Source organism: Micrasema longulum, unplaced genomic scaffold, assembly GCF_059751315.1.
Source record: "Micrasema longulum isolate JH-2025_06_02 unplaced genomic scaffold, ASM5975131v1 h1tg003210l, whole genome shotgun sequence".
NCBI lineage: Eukaryota > Metazoa > Arthropoda > Insecta > Trichoptera > Brachycentridae > Micrasema > Micrasema longulum.
In genome coordinates, this window is record NW_028280297.1 from 57,706 (window position 1) to 71,208 (window position 13,503).

General features: G+C 34.5%; 1 protein-coding gene across 1 annotated transcript; it reads right to left on the reverse strand.

Moving 5' to 3' along the window:
- Nucleotides 1–100: 100 nt before the first annotated feature.
- Nucleotides 101–12,395, reverse strand: rempA (intraflagellar transport protein rempA). The gene is made up of 11 exons (XM_088241976.1): nucleotides 12,175–12,395; nucleotides 10,623–11,852; nucleotides 8,985–10,520; nucleotides 7,842–8,022; nucleotides 5,344–5,543; nucleotides 4,117–4,302; nucleotides 2,750–2,989; nucleotides 2,560–2,632; nucleotides 2,390–2,479; nucleotides 1,734–1,874; nucleotides 101–698 (listed from the first exon to the last, which is right to left on the reverse strand). The coding sequence occupies exons 1-11, from the start codon at nucleotides 12,319–12,321 to the stop codon at nucleotides 568–570; spliced, it is 4,155 nt and encodes a 1,384-aa protein (XP_088098102.1). The 5' UTR covers nucleotides 12,322–12,395; the 3' UTR covers nucleotides 101–567.
- Nucleotides 12,396–13,503: the final 1,108 nt, after the last annotated feature.

Consider the following 13,503-nt stretch of genomic DNA (forward strand, 5'->3'; position numbering starts at 1 on the left):
TACATATGTATCTTTAAAATTTGTCATTGCAACTGTTAGATTTTTATTTGTACTTGCATATATGGCATATTTTTCTTATTAAAATAAATAAATGATAATTAAATCAATTGAGAGAAATCACTATGCTCAACCAAGAGAAAGAAAGTGGATACATATAATAATATAAATAAATTAAAATTATAAAATACATGCATCTAAATATTTTTAATCATCACAACTAATAGTATGTAGACACAATTTTTTTTCTACACAACATATTGTTTATCCTGAAGATGTCTCCAGCAACGGTAGCCAAAAGGTCGGAACGAATCCAGCATACACAGGAGCATCCAAAAAAGACAATATATATATTGAGCAAACATAACTTTTTTCTGTCTTGGTTTAATCACAATATTCATAGATATAAACAAATAAGAAAACTGCTCTTTGTCCTTGGTCATGAGATCAAACTTATGGAATATCATAAACAATAAAAAAACCTACATTTAAAATTAAGAGTTGCTGTTATTGCAATGGGATAAATAACTGTGAAAATATTAAAATGAGTGCCTACATTTATGGTAAAGTTTACATAGCTGGTAACTCCTCAGGAAGATATTCCGGAATGTCTTGATCTGATGATGGGGTCTCTGCTCCATTTCTGGAGTGATTAAGCATATCTGCTCTTTTTTCTAATGCATTAGCTTGTTCTGTAAAATCTGAAAGAGACACAAAAAAACTTAAATAGTAAATATACTATGTTTCATTAAAATACACTTCAAATTTAAGTGCTCTGCCCTCTTACAGTGTTAAAATTAAAGTGTAATCATTTGTAATATTTGATTATTTATTTGACGATTGCAGTCTGAATTACTTTATGACCAGTTTAACCCATCAGGTAATGCAGATTGTAAATATAAGTTAAAAGATAATTAATAGAAATGAAATAGCTGTTAAACTGCCGAAATGTACAGACAAATAGATTCATATTGTCCGCAGAAGCCATATTGTTTTGGGTAAAGCTCAAATTTGATGTTAGAAAGCCCAAATTGAAACACCACCATGAAACAGATAAGCGAGAGCTCACGCACTGTTTTACGCACCCAGAAGCTGTATAAATGTAAGTCAGAATTCGCTCATTAATAGGGCAATCCGATTTGGGCTTTCTAACATTAAATTTTGAGCTTTACCCAAAACACTACCCTCAGTAAGTAGGACGCCACAGGATAGAAGCAGTCAAGAAGTTTTAGTGTTTCAGTCTAAGATTGATCTTTTTGCATTTATACTAATTTGTTTTCCACCTATTACTAAGCAGTTCTTAGCCGGCAATATAGTAATGATAATTTTGAATAATTTATTTAAACAATAAAGAAAAAAACACTATTAGAAAAAAGTTTAACATCATCATTCCAAAACCAAATGCAGCATATTTCAATCATGTTACATAATGCAGTTTAAAAAACCTTTAAAGTCAATACTCTGCCAGGAATCAAAATGAGTTTTTATTTAAATTTGATGCTATTGACATAAAAAAATAGAGGCTTAATATTTCCATACAAAAAAAATCCCATCCCAATGAGGTAGCTTTGCCTTCTATTTGTTACATAATTTTTTGTTAGTTTTGTAATAGTCCTGTAGCCATTGTTGTACCATACTTTTAAACGAATTATTATTTATGTAATTAATTCAGTAACTAAGGATAAAATGCAGTACACTATTTGATATTTGAATGAAAATCCTCTGAATGAACTTACCTCTGGCATCTTCTGTTTGGGCGGCAGCATTGGCCTTAGATGCCATCATACGAAGAAGGTGGTGTGGTCTTACAGGTCCATCATTCCCCGCTCTATTGCTGCTTTCCAGTTCTTTTAACAATCTCTTAGCTGCTGACATGGCTGTGAATATAAACATGTATTTTTTACATTCATTATAAGTTGAAAAATAATATGATGTAATTACATTACATTCTTTATTAGGAGGTTATATGTCTTCTACTGGATATGTGTTGGAAAACATAAATCATAAACGTGATATCATAAACACAAACATATGATTTTATCATAAAATCCCAATTTATTGTCAAATGGTACTTATATGCTAAGGTGGTATTACTGATTACCACGGTTAACTCCTCACTACAACTTCATACAGTACATTCCTAGCTAACAACACCCTGAACCTAACTTCATACAATACAAATGTAGTTACTAAAACACCCAGTAGGCGGGTTGCTAGGTACCATAATGTGTGTACCGCACACTGAAGCTAATTTCACTCAATTAAATTTTAGTTAGTAAAACACCCGCCAGGTAGCGCTGAACATTACGCATTTGTAGTGCACAATTGTTTGCTAAAAATTAGTGAGCGTGTAGTAAAAATAACTATTTTTATCATTGAAAGTAGTACCTACCTCCCTGATAATCTCTATGGAAAGCTTTCTCGATATCTAGATATCTTTGGACCTGGTCTGCTTGTCCTTGTAGTACAACTGCATCAGATGCTGGAAAAGATCCAAGAATTCAATGGTATAAACTCTATCCATTTTTGTTATTCAATTAGTTAATGTAAGTATGCTTTTACCAGCAAGAGGATCACTTGTACGTGACAGACTACGCAGTGCTTCACTGAATGCACCTGCTGCTTTTTCATAATTCTAGAAATAAAATACAAGGATTAAACATATGTTAAAAATGTGTTTCCAGGTGAGTCCCATAGATATATTTCATCTTAAATTTAAACTTATTAAAGTTTAGAAAAATATGTTACTAACCTCATATTCATCAATTTCTTGCCTCGCGCAAGCTGCGTAGAAGGCGGCCAGTGGTCTCGGTGCTTTAGCCTTCTCATACAGGACGGCTACTCTTCGCAGCAGAGCTGGTCGGGCCCTCCAATCAGCCGCTTGAAGGGCCCGAGCAGCCATTAAGTATACAGCTCGGTCACGTGAAGCCTGAGCGAAGAACAGCATCTTATCAATGTCACCCGATTTGACAAGCCATCGCATCGCACCAACCTAATTAAAAACGATACAGTGACAAAAAACATATTTAATATGCATTTTTTTCTGCATAGAAGAACATTTGATAAAGGAAATTATGAAAGTAAAAAGGGTATTATAAAGAGCAAGTTTAATGTTTTAAAAGGAGTATACACTTATATTTTGTAATCATTCAACTAATCGAAAACATTTTTCATATTCTCTCATGTTATTGTAACGCCAACAAACAAAGTTTGACATTTTAAAAATCTCCACATTTATTTGTACTAGAGACATAACATTTTCTTCCTGGCTGTTCGATTAAATCTATAGATGTTTTTGACTATGGTCAAATGGGTATATAAAATTGGAAAACAAAATTAGCAGGAATTTTTTTTTGTATATTTCAGAGAAATTTCGCCATACAAGTAAATGTTATTGTGCTGTAGAATAACACATTATGGCTGGGAATGACCTAAATATAATTTAAAAAATTAAACACAAATTGAACAAAATATGCAAGTAACTAAAATACATACTATGAGATATGTATCACAGAAAAAAAAACATCTTTAATAGTGAAATTATTGATCTGAATAATATTATGTAAAAACGATGTTTGTCAATAGCTAAAACTTTAAGAACATAAATGATACTGAGAATTATTAAAAGGTGATAATGAAAAAGAGGTAAATATAACTAGAGCCTAAATTTTTTAAATCAATAAAGAATAAAGCAATACATTTAACTCAAGTAAAACTAATTAACCAGTGTCAATGCGAATCAAATGGAGATTGCATATATAGTATTCTAACTGAACATCACACAGAATGAAAGATCGGCCAACAGAGAGTGCTCTCAAAACGTTATAAAACAAAGAACACGAGACAGAACGCCCTCTTTCACACGTCGACAGACCCCAGCGATTACACACTGTTTAACATCTAAAGTTCTTTATAGTAAATTACTCTTACTGTGTAAACTCGGTGAAAAATAAATTTCGTGTAAGTAATCTTTCTCGCCTATAATTTTTAAACAAACATGACCTACACAATTCTAAATAACTGTAATTAATCTCAGATTGGGATAGTCTTGGAACAGATCATATCCCAACATTATATACATAGATGTGTTTCAGGCTGTGTAGTGCACGAGTATTTTACCTTGTCACCAGCTTGTGTAAGTTTCTTAGCAGCCATGTGGTACACTCCCCTTCGTCCCAATAGGTCAGCTAAGCGAGTAAGCACCTTGGATCGATTGTCCGCTCCCTTTTCTGGGCTTAATCTCTCCGCTATTTCATCAGATATTTCAATATTGTGGTCTTCAATGAGGTCCAGGGCCTCCTCGTACTGATTAGAAAAACATAATTTGAAATTGTTAGTAACAATAGTTTGTTTAAAATCATTCAGTAAGTATCTAAAATTATATTGACTGATTTCGGAATATAATCCGTTACTTTGTTAAGTTATTAAGTAATAGGTAATAAGTTCAGCAACTGGCAGGCATTAGTATAGATATTTTAAATATGTAATGATTTGAAATGGAAAATACAAATTTGAATACATTTAGGACATCATCATTTAATATTTTTATTTAATGAAATGAATAAAAGTAATAAAAATACAGTCAGGAATACAAAATATTTAATATAGAAGTTAAAAAATATATTCAAAATTATTTTTTTATATGGTGCCCTTTGAAAACAATATATGTATTTTGTAATTTGATTTGTATTTTTAGAAAAAAATAAACATTTTAAGATGTCACTCCCTGGGTACACAGAGATTGTTTTTTCTTTTAAGTTATGGAAAGTGTCAAAATATACATATACAGTACTTTGTCAGTAATTGGCCACTTTATAATCCGACAACTACTATAATCAACTGTTATTTTTACCAGTAGAAAGCACAAAATCAGGCTTTATAATTTGCTACTATTCCTATTTTGATTCAGTAATCCGCCGTGTGCCTACAGACTTGATTAAGTTCCATTAGAAGAATTGATTCAAACTGCAGCTCATACACTCAAATCCTCACAAAAATTTCCCAATAAAAACTATTTTTATGAAATATCTGTTTGAAACTTTACAATATTTTGTGTGTATGTAATAATTCACCATTTTCACTTACTGTAAAATTGCCCGGTTTTTAGGGTGGCGGATTACTAAGAGAGTACTGTATAGTATATGAAATCTATATAAAATTATACTTTATTTTAATATTTTTTCTAAATAAAACTGATTTTTTTAAACATAAAAAAAATTAAATTATGCATACTATTTTATACATACCTACATATTTTAGTCTAGCTCGTTATACTTATTTTCTAAGTTGTTAAGTTCAAGAATAGCAGACTGTGCAATAAAATTGTTAGAGTTATTAAATAAATACCAATTGTGCAGAGGCAAGTATGGAAGCGGCTTGTTCTGGTTGTGACGCAGCCAGGAGTGGTTGGACCAGTTTCCTGGCAAGAGCCGCATCGCAGGAGCCATGTGGAGCAGCAGCTAGAGACTCCACCACCCGCTTTAGGGCTTCCGAGCCACTCTCACCTTCAGCTCGGAGGGCAACTTCTACAGCCTTGTGTAACTTGCCTAGAAAATGTAAAAAATCAATTAATAATAATTATGATGGGCGTTCTTAATGTACGCTATATCACAGTGGATAAATAATCACAGAAGGGGATTGAGAAAATTTTTATCTTAAAAAAAGATTATTGATAATATAATACATACTGTTATTATTAATAGCTTTTTCAGCCCCGAATTAAATTCCTGTGGATATGAAATATATTTTACATGCTGTATATACCAAAGGAATTATTAGAAAAAAGTTTTTTTTTATCGTTCGTACTTAAAATGTTCAATATTAATTTTTAATGAACGCTTCGTCACCTGAATGCAGAACTATCACATGAAAGTCAGTTTCGATTTTATTCATACATTGCGTTCTTTATGCAACTGATCTTGTTGCGCAGAAAGATCCTAACTGGAATGATAAATGACCATATTTCCATTGATTGTTTCTACATGTGCAGAAATATCCTAAGTCGGAGGAGATTATTATTTTCTTCTGCAGTCTATGAATGAAATAGATCTGGTCGAAAACCATATAAATAACTTTTAGTTCGCAAATCTCAATTATTGAGAGAACTTAATTTGAAATGTTTAGACGGCTCCCCGGTAAAACTTAATTAAATGCAGTTAGGATAGTTCTGCATTAAGCTGATGACTTCGTCTCAAACTGATAATTAATTGACAAAATTCTTGAAAAATGTGTTAATATCTTACAATATATGTTTATTCAATCAAATTAGTTAAATTTTAGTGCAATATGGGGTATACCAAGAAAGTAAGTTCCGTTTGTATTTCTTGCCATCAGAGTTTTGTGTTATGATCATGAGTTAGCTGACTGTCGTATACGCTTCATTGTGCTTGTTTAAAATGCCGGATAAAATTGAAAATACTGCTGCTTTTGAAATAAGATTTGTAATTTGTTTCCTAACTGTGGAGAACATTAAACCATTCATCAACAGATCTGTGAGGTGTGAGACAGTTGAAAGGTCGTGATAATGTTGACAACAACAAAAAAAGTGGGCATCCATCTTTGATTAGTGATGAGGTGGTATGAGCAGAAAAATTAAAGAAAACTTAAAGTTTACAATTTCTGCTCTCAGAACACAAAGTTTTGCAAAATACAGTTTTCCATAAACAATTTCGTGAAGAAGTGATCTTGAAATTAGGGAATTTCCTTAGAGGTAACAGATATCGTAAACTTTTTTTTTCTTAAACTTTTCCTTCAACTGCACGAGACTATAATTTAAAAAATAGAATTTAAGATACCAGTTATAAAAAGAGTAAATCTGCCCCTTTTAATTTTGGAAGGTTCATGAGTACATAATTGAATTAAAAACTAGACCGAAAGGGCTAATAAACTAGACCAGGGCTGGTATTCTGAACGGAATTGTGCGCGAAGAGATCGCTCTGTTGATGTGTATTTAGTACAAAAAATGCGTTTTTTACGCGCTTTTGCATCTAGAATACCACCCCAGGATGAATATATTTTGAAGTACAAGTGGGGCAGGCGGCTATTAGCTGATATAGTAGAGAATTGTATTTGACAGAACCAGAATGAATGGGGAAGAGATAATGCGAGACGCGAGAGTTGGCTGTAAACCAATCTCAGCGATTGAAACCAGAAGAAAACAGATTTGAATAAAAGTATTTTTTATTAACCCCTTTCTTGGCAATGTATGCAATAGGATACACATAATCTCATTTCTCATGAACAAAAACACGAGTAGAACAGCATTAAGTTAAAACTGCTTTACCATATTTTTTACCTTAATCTACACTATCACAATTCATAATAAACTTTGATTAAAACAAAAAAAAATATTTTTGTTTGGGATTCTGAAGCTTTTTCAACCATGAAATATGTAAAAAAAATATTTTTCCGTTCTACCAAGATAAGGTTTAATAAAAACTAGCAAAGAGCGATAATTTCACTGTCTTCACAATTTAAGGAATAGGCCATAGGCATACAAATGTCTGAAAGAGTTTTTAAAAAAGTAGATGTATCAAGCCCCAATCGCCAAAACATTGTAACTGACAAAAACTATATTTTACATAGAACACTTCTTCCCCTCAATTAATAAAAAATATACTTTGAGAATCAAACTCTGCTTTGACTTTTTATTTGATAAATATTAAAAAAATAAATACACGAAACAAAACTGGGTTCTCAAAGTATATACCTTAATGATTAAGAAAAGATATTCTCCCGTAAAATATTGCTCCTGCCGGTTACGATGTTTTGGCGATCATGGCTTGATGTGTCCTTTCAGTCTGTATGTAAGAGGAATTATCAAATTAAATTTTATTATGGTGTACCAGCTTTGTGGTAGAGAGTTGCGGCTATGGGCGCCAGACCGGCCCCTTCCAGGGCCACTGCGGCAGCAAGGGTGTGTGGACCGGGGGCTCCAGCACCCCCCGCACGCCCCACTAGCTCCAATAGTCCGGCTTCTGAGGAGCAGCGGACTGCGGCCGCCAGGGCACCAGCCCTCATATACATCTGGGGAAACAAACTAATTAACTAGAACTCTCCGGTCAAGAAAATATAAATTAAAAGCAACAGAGAGGAAAAACATTTTTGAAAAGGAAAATATGGAAACCTTGGCATTTTTACAGGGCTCATGATCTGTCACCGGGTGGTTTAAGTGGCCACTTTATGAGCAGGTTGTGGTAGCATTGGAGCAGCACGCTTAAGTGACATTTAAAAAATTATATTGCCTATCCTCTTTCCTTTTAGTTCTATTTAGTTTTATTATCTTCAATCCTTTTTTTCTCTTTTAAATATTAAAATTGATTTGTTTCATAACTTTTACATCTGTTTAAATTTCATGCAAATGATGTTTTTTTTTACTTTTGGCTCTATACTTTGCACTGGTAATATGGCTGGTTGGGTATTACACTACTTGTCCAATCGAGCTGGAATAAAAATTATTATTGGTACTGTTTACACGCTGTGTAACATTCACCATCTGCCTATGTTTAAAACATCCACATTCCCTTAATTTTTGTTGAAACCTTTATGGATGTCGGTGCGATTTATTTAGCTGAATGAATTCACAATTTATTAGACAACGCCTGAAAATAATTTTCAATTTTTATACTTCTTTTGTACCAGTTAGTTGAATCAACAATATTTTGAGTATGTCTATCAAATAATGGAATGGTGAATGGCAATTTAGGTTTAGAAATCACAGTAGGTTTCTGATCCCACAGAAACACCCCGTGTTTGAGGCGAGTGTCTAAGCTATCACACCATCATAGATATTTAATTAATTTAAATTTGACTTCAGGTTTACAAAAAATCACTGAAAATTTTTACAAAAAAAATCAACATAAAAACTTGTATGAAAACACAGGGGCTGATAATCTGGTGGTGGAATTAATAGAGTAAATGGTTTGTTAATTTTCTAAACTAAAATAGTGTTTAAAAATATCATAAATAACACACAAAACTTATTTTACCTTAACAGACTCTTCTGCTTTGTCGGCTTGTAGTTCTAGGTGTCGACCTATGTGATAAGCTGCTTGAGGTTTCTCTGACAATGCAAGGGCTTCTTCCAAACGGTCTGTGTGGCACAGTACCCTGGCTCTTGATCCCCAGTCTCCAGCTGTTTCGTAATGTTCTAGCGCTGCATCTAATTCTCCTTGGCCTTCCAAATAGTGGGCCCACCACTTGTGCATTTCTGGATTTTTTGACATACTAACTTTATGTTTAAGGACGCCAACTTGTCCCGCCTGTAAAAGCATTCTTGGTGTTTGGGGTACATCGACGCAAGCCCTTTCAAAGCATTCTGAAGCAGCTTCTAACTCTCCAGCATCTCTTTTTGTACAACCAAGCTTATAATGCGCATTTTTTATCAGTAATGCAGCTTCACCTTGCGCTGGTTGTGTGGTAAGTTTTTCAAATCCACCTCGAGTGGCAGCTGTTAGCTTAAATAGCAAATCATAGCGTCCCGCCTCTTCAAATAATTGCTTAGCTTCATCAAGCATGCCTAGGTGTATTGCTAGTATAGCAGTCCTGCAAATGTCATTTAGTTTAGCATCTTCCATGGCCATATGTAGGGCGAGAGCTCCTTTTACATCGTTCATTTTTGCTAAACAAACAGCCGCAACATCTAATCTTTTTTGAGGTACACATGCTTTGGCCAAACCTCTCCAGACTGCATCTCCCGCTCCAGTGTTACCTATAGCTACTACAGCTTGCTCCATTTGACCTATTGTCATATAGTAAAGGTAGTCGAGTAAGTGTGTCCGAGTCGTGAAATCACACTCTTCGGATCCGACAAATTCTCTCAAAGCTGTTTTTATGAGTTTTCCTTCTTTCATAGAGACAACTTGGGGTGCACTCATGGCGCACAAGTTGAAACCTATTTCTACATCCTTCATTTCACCCCAATCTTTATGCTCAATTAAATTTCCACCATGCGAAAACAAACACCTAACAGAGTCATCTGAAGTAGATCGGACATGGCAAGCAAGTAAACGAGGATCCACTAAATCCCAACATATTGTTATCGGTATACAAGGTTCTCCAGCTGCTCCTTTCAAAACAATGTGAGTGAGTGTATCATTTGACGCATCCCAAAGGTATAGTTTTGGATCTGGAACAAGATTAGAAGTAGCGACAGATAAGCATACTAATCGGCCAGCGGTGTTGATGCCTGCATACATTATTTCTCCAAAGTCATCAAATAACTGATAACAGTTTTTCGGAGCAAAAGGTGAGCGAAGACCTTTTTTAGTTATTTCACCAATTTTTATGCAACCATCCATTGTTGCTATGGCGAGATAGCGTTCTGTTCTTGAAATACCTATCGGTTCTCCTTCAGTGTCAGCTGAATGAAGAGCTCCAAGAGTTGTCCCTGTTACAGATTTAGCCTCAATGCGATTTCCAACAATCCCAACTAAAGTTTCATCATGCAGAAGTAGAGTTTCAGTTTGCCATGAGAATTTATGAACAGGTAGAAAGTTGAATGTATCTTTGCCAATTTTTAGGACCTGTAATGAAAAACGGATTAAAAATTATTTGAAAATATTTTTGATAAGATCAGTGTTAAAATTTAAAAAAAGGATAGAACGTTAATTGAAATTATGTTTTACCTGTATTTCTTTGCTGTCAGAAACAGCTAAATAGGTATCACTCAGGCACATTGCTCTTATGCAAATATCTGTTTTAGCAACAGTAACAGTACCTTTCAAGCCTTCTAATGAAACTTGAGAAGGACCTTTCTGTATTCCCCAAACTCTCTGGTTGTATCCCCAGCAGATAGGTTGCTCTCTCAATATAGAGACGCTGGTAATACTGTTTACAGCCAATAATGGATGCATTCCGCCTTGAGACCCCCAGCACACTTGTTTAACACTTCCTTTAACTGCGCAAACATTAACTAAACTCCACTGCCCATGTGGATTCTTCCTCCACACAAAGACTCTTCCCTGATTAGAGCCACAGCAAACAGCGCCAGTCAATGAAGAATATCCCATGCTGGTAAACATTTCAGAGTTGTGTGTCGGAGAGGCTTCTTCGACTGGAAGAACCAAGTTATCGTTAGTTTCGCTATCCCAGATCCTAACAGCAGTATCTCCGGCAAGAATGGCCACAGCAGCACCCCCTGCACTGGTCACACCTAATCCAGTCCTCGTGGCCATTTTGACGTGCACTTTTGTTTCTAGAGTGCCTTTAACTTGCCCTAATGTGAACCTTGTGAGGCTTAATGTTCCGCTGATTTCCCAGGCAACAATGAGATTTCCAGCGGGCGTCATAGTCATAAAACGAACATTGCCAATTGATGGGAGAACTTCGGAGCAGGTGCCGGACTCGTCTATGTAAAGCAGATTTCCGTTTTGTTGAGCGCAGTAGAGCGAGTGATTGTCGCCCGGTCCTCCCGTGATTCTGGGGGCCGTACGGGGTCTCCAGGAGGCTAGGACATCTAGAGCTCCCTCGTCTCCCGCTACGGCTGCTTTTGCAAGACCTCTTAGAACATTTTCGCTAGTGCCTAAACCGACAGGACAGTAGGCTGCGTGAGTCAATGGTTCCTCCAAAGTAAGATGAAATGTTGTCAGCAGTCTCGTTGGAGTCGAGCGCCAGCCGGTGACAGCTCCCGCTGCGTCAGACACGATGAGCCTTCCTCCTCCGGGGCTCCAGGATATCAGCAGGGGAGGAGCGGAGTGCGGCGCCTGCAGGGGCTGCCAGCCGCTTCCCGACCTCCAGACGTGGAGCTGGCCATCCTCCCAGCCTACAGACAGAAGAGGTCTCTGCGGATGCCATGCCAGGGCGCTAGCTTGTTGACCGGCTTGCGCTGTTTCTTCACTCCCTTCTAGTGTAATTCCCTAAAACAGTGGTAAATTCAATTCTCAAAACATGAAAGTAATCACTAGAAAAGGTTAAACATGAAAGGTTTACACTATAAATTGATGACTTGTAAAGGGATTTACAAGACAACAACGAAATAACGAAGTTAAAAAAGAATATATAGGATGAAATTTTAACATATATTCTGCAAGCAAATAATTTGTTTTAAAAACAAATACCTTTGTTAATTGCACTTTCTCAAATGCAAGAACAACTCAATAATAATAAATTACATCGATTAAGATATGCGATTTATATTTTCACAAAATTTTACATTATGTTATCGATTTTTATACAAACATTTTCATCGAAAATTGTGATAAATCCTCCCTTATCTTGACTATAGGACGCAACGGCTAAAAACGATTCTGTTAAATGCCATTCTAATATTGTACTTATAACTCCCGGCTCGGAAAATTTAACTTTATTGTCGAAGTAAAGTGTCATTGTGTAATTATTTCACATGAATTGAAACTCTTTTCGAAGAAACGATAATACGATTTCAAATAAACACGGCAGCCATTTTTAAACAACTTTTGACGTTTAATGTGATTTGGTGCTACAAGTTGCTAAGAGATAAAAGTAGGTACTAAAAAATAAACAGTATTTAGGTACCTACATAGGTTCATGTGAACTTCGAAATGAAAGAGTAACTATTTTATAAAGTTGTGTATTCCACAAAAGGTTAAGCTATATTTTAAGAAAGAACTATTGTTGGCTACAACTAGCACTACGTAAATACATTATTAAATATAATTAGAAACTTACAAACACATCAAAAACTTACAATAATAAACCAATGAAGCTAATTTTTGACATATTTATTTATCGATAAACATTTATTGCATATGTATACATATTTATTATAAGGGTATCTTTATAAAATTAGTTCAGTATTTGAAAATTAACATGGAATGTCCTCTGGTTACGTGAATGTTTATCTAATATAACTCAGTTTGTTCAAAGGTGAAGATTTTTTAATATTTTTAATTTTAAGTAGTTCTATACAAAATAATAATTGAAAAAAAAACTAAAACTACTTAATTATAAATAATTAGGATTACATTTTCTTCATACTTCATTTAAGCTTGCGTTCATTCTTGTTTCTTTTACAACATTTTGTTTTAAAAGTACACAGTTAAAACAAACTTATTTTTTATTGTTTTGTCGGGTAAGCGTATTATTTATTTTTTAAAAAAGGTTGAATGATCAGTTATGAAAATACGTGTTATATTATTTATACAAAACCGAATAGTATATTGTTACATTATACATTAAAATATGTTATATACGAAAGCATTGATCAGAAAAAAAAAGTCGGTAGTTTGAAATGTACTCCGCAGTTTCACAGCTGCGTTAATTATGTTTGTGTGTAGATGGTATAATAATAAATTCATGATAATTATTTTTTTTAAAACATGGTAAAACATATTATAATGTATAATTATAAAAAGGATAATACGGAATACTCGCTTTGTCGTTTTGGAAACTTTTCCAAATACAACAAACTTTGCTGTATTCGAGTAAAAGGTTAAGGGCCAAGGATTATTTTAATCTCCACCTCCTAAACATTGACATCTCAACGACATTAATGCGTTTTACGTCACCCTCACCCCTCAAAGTTATAAG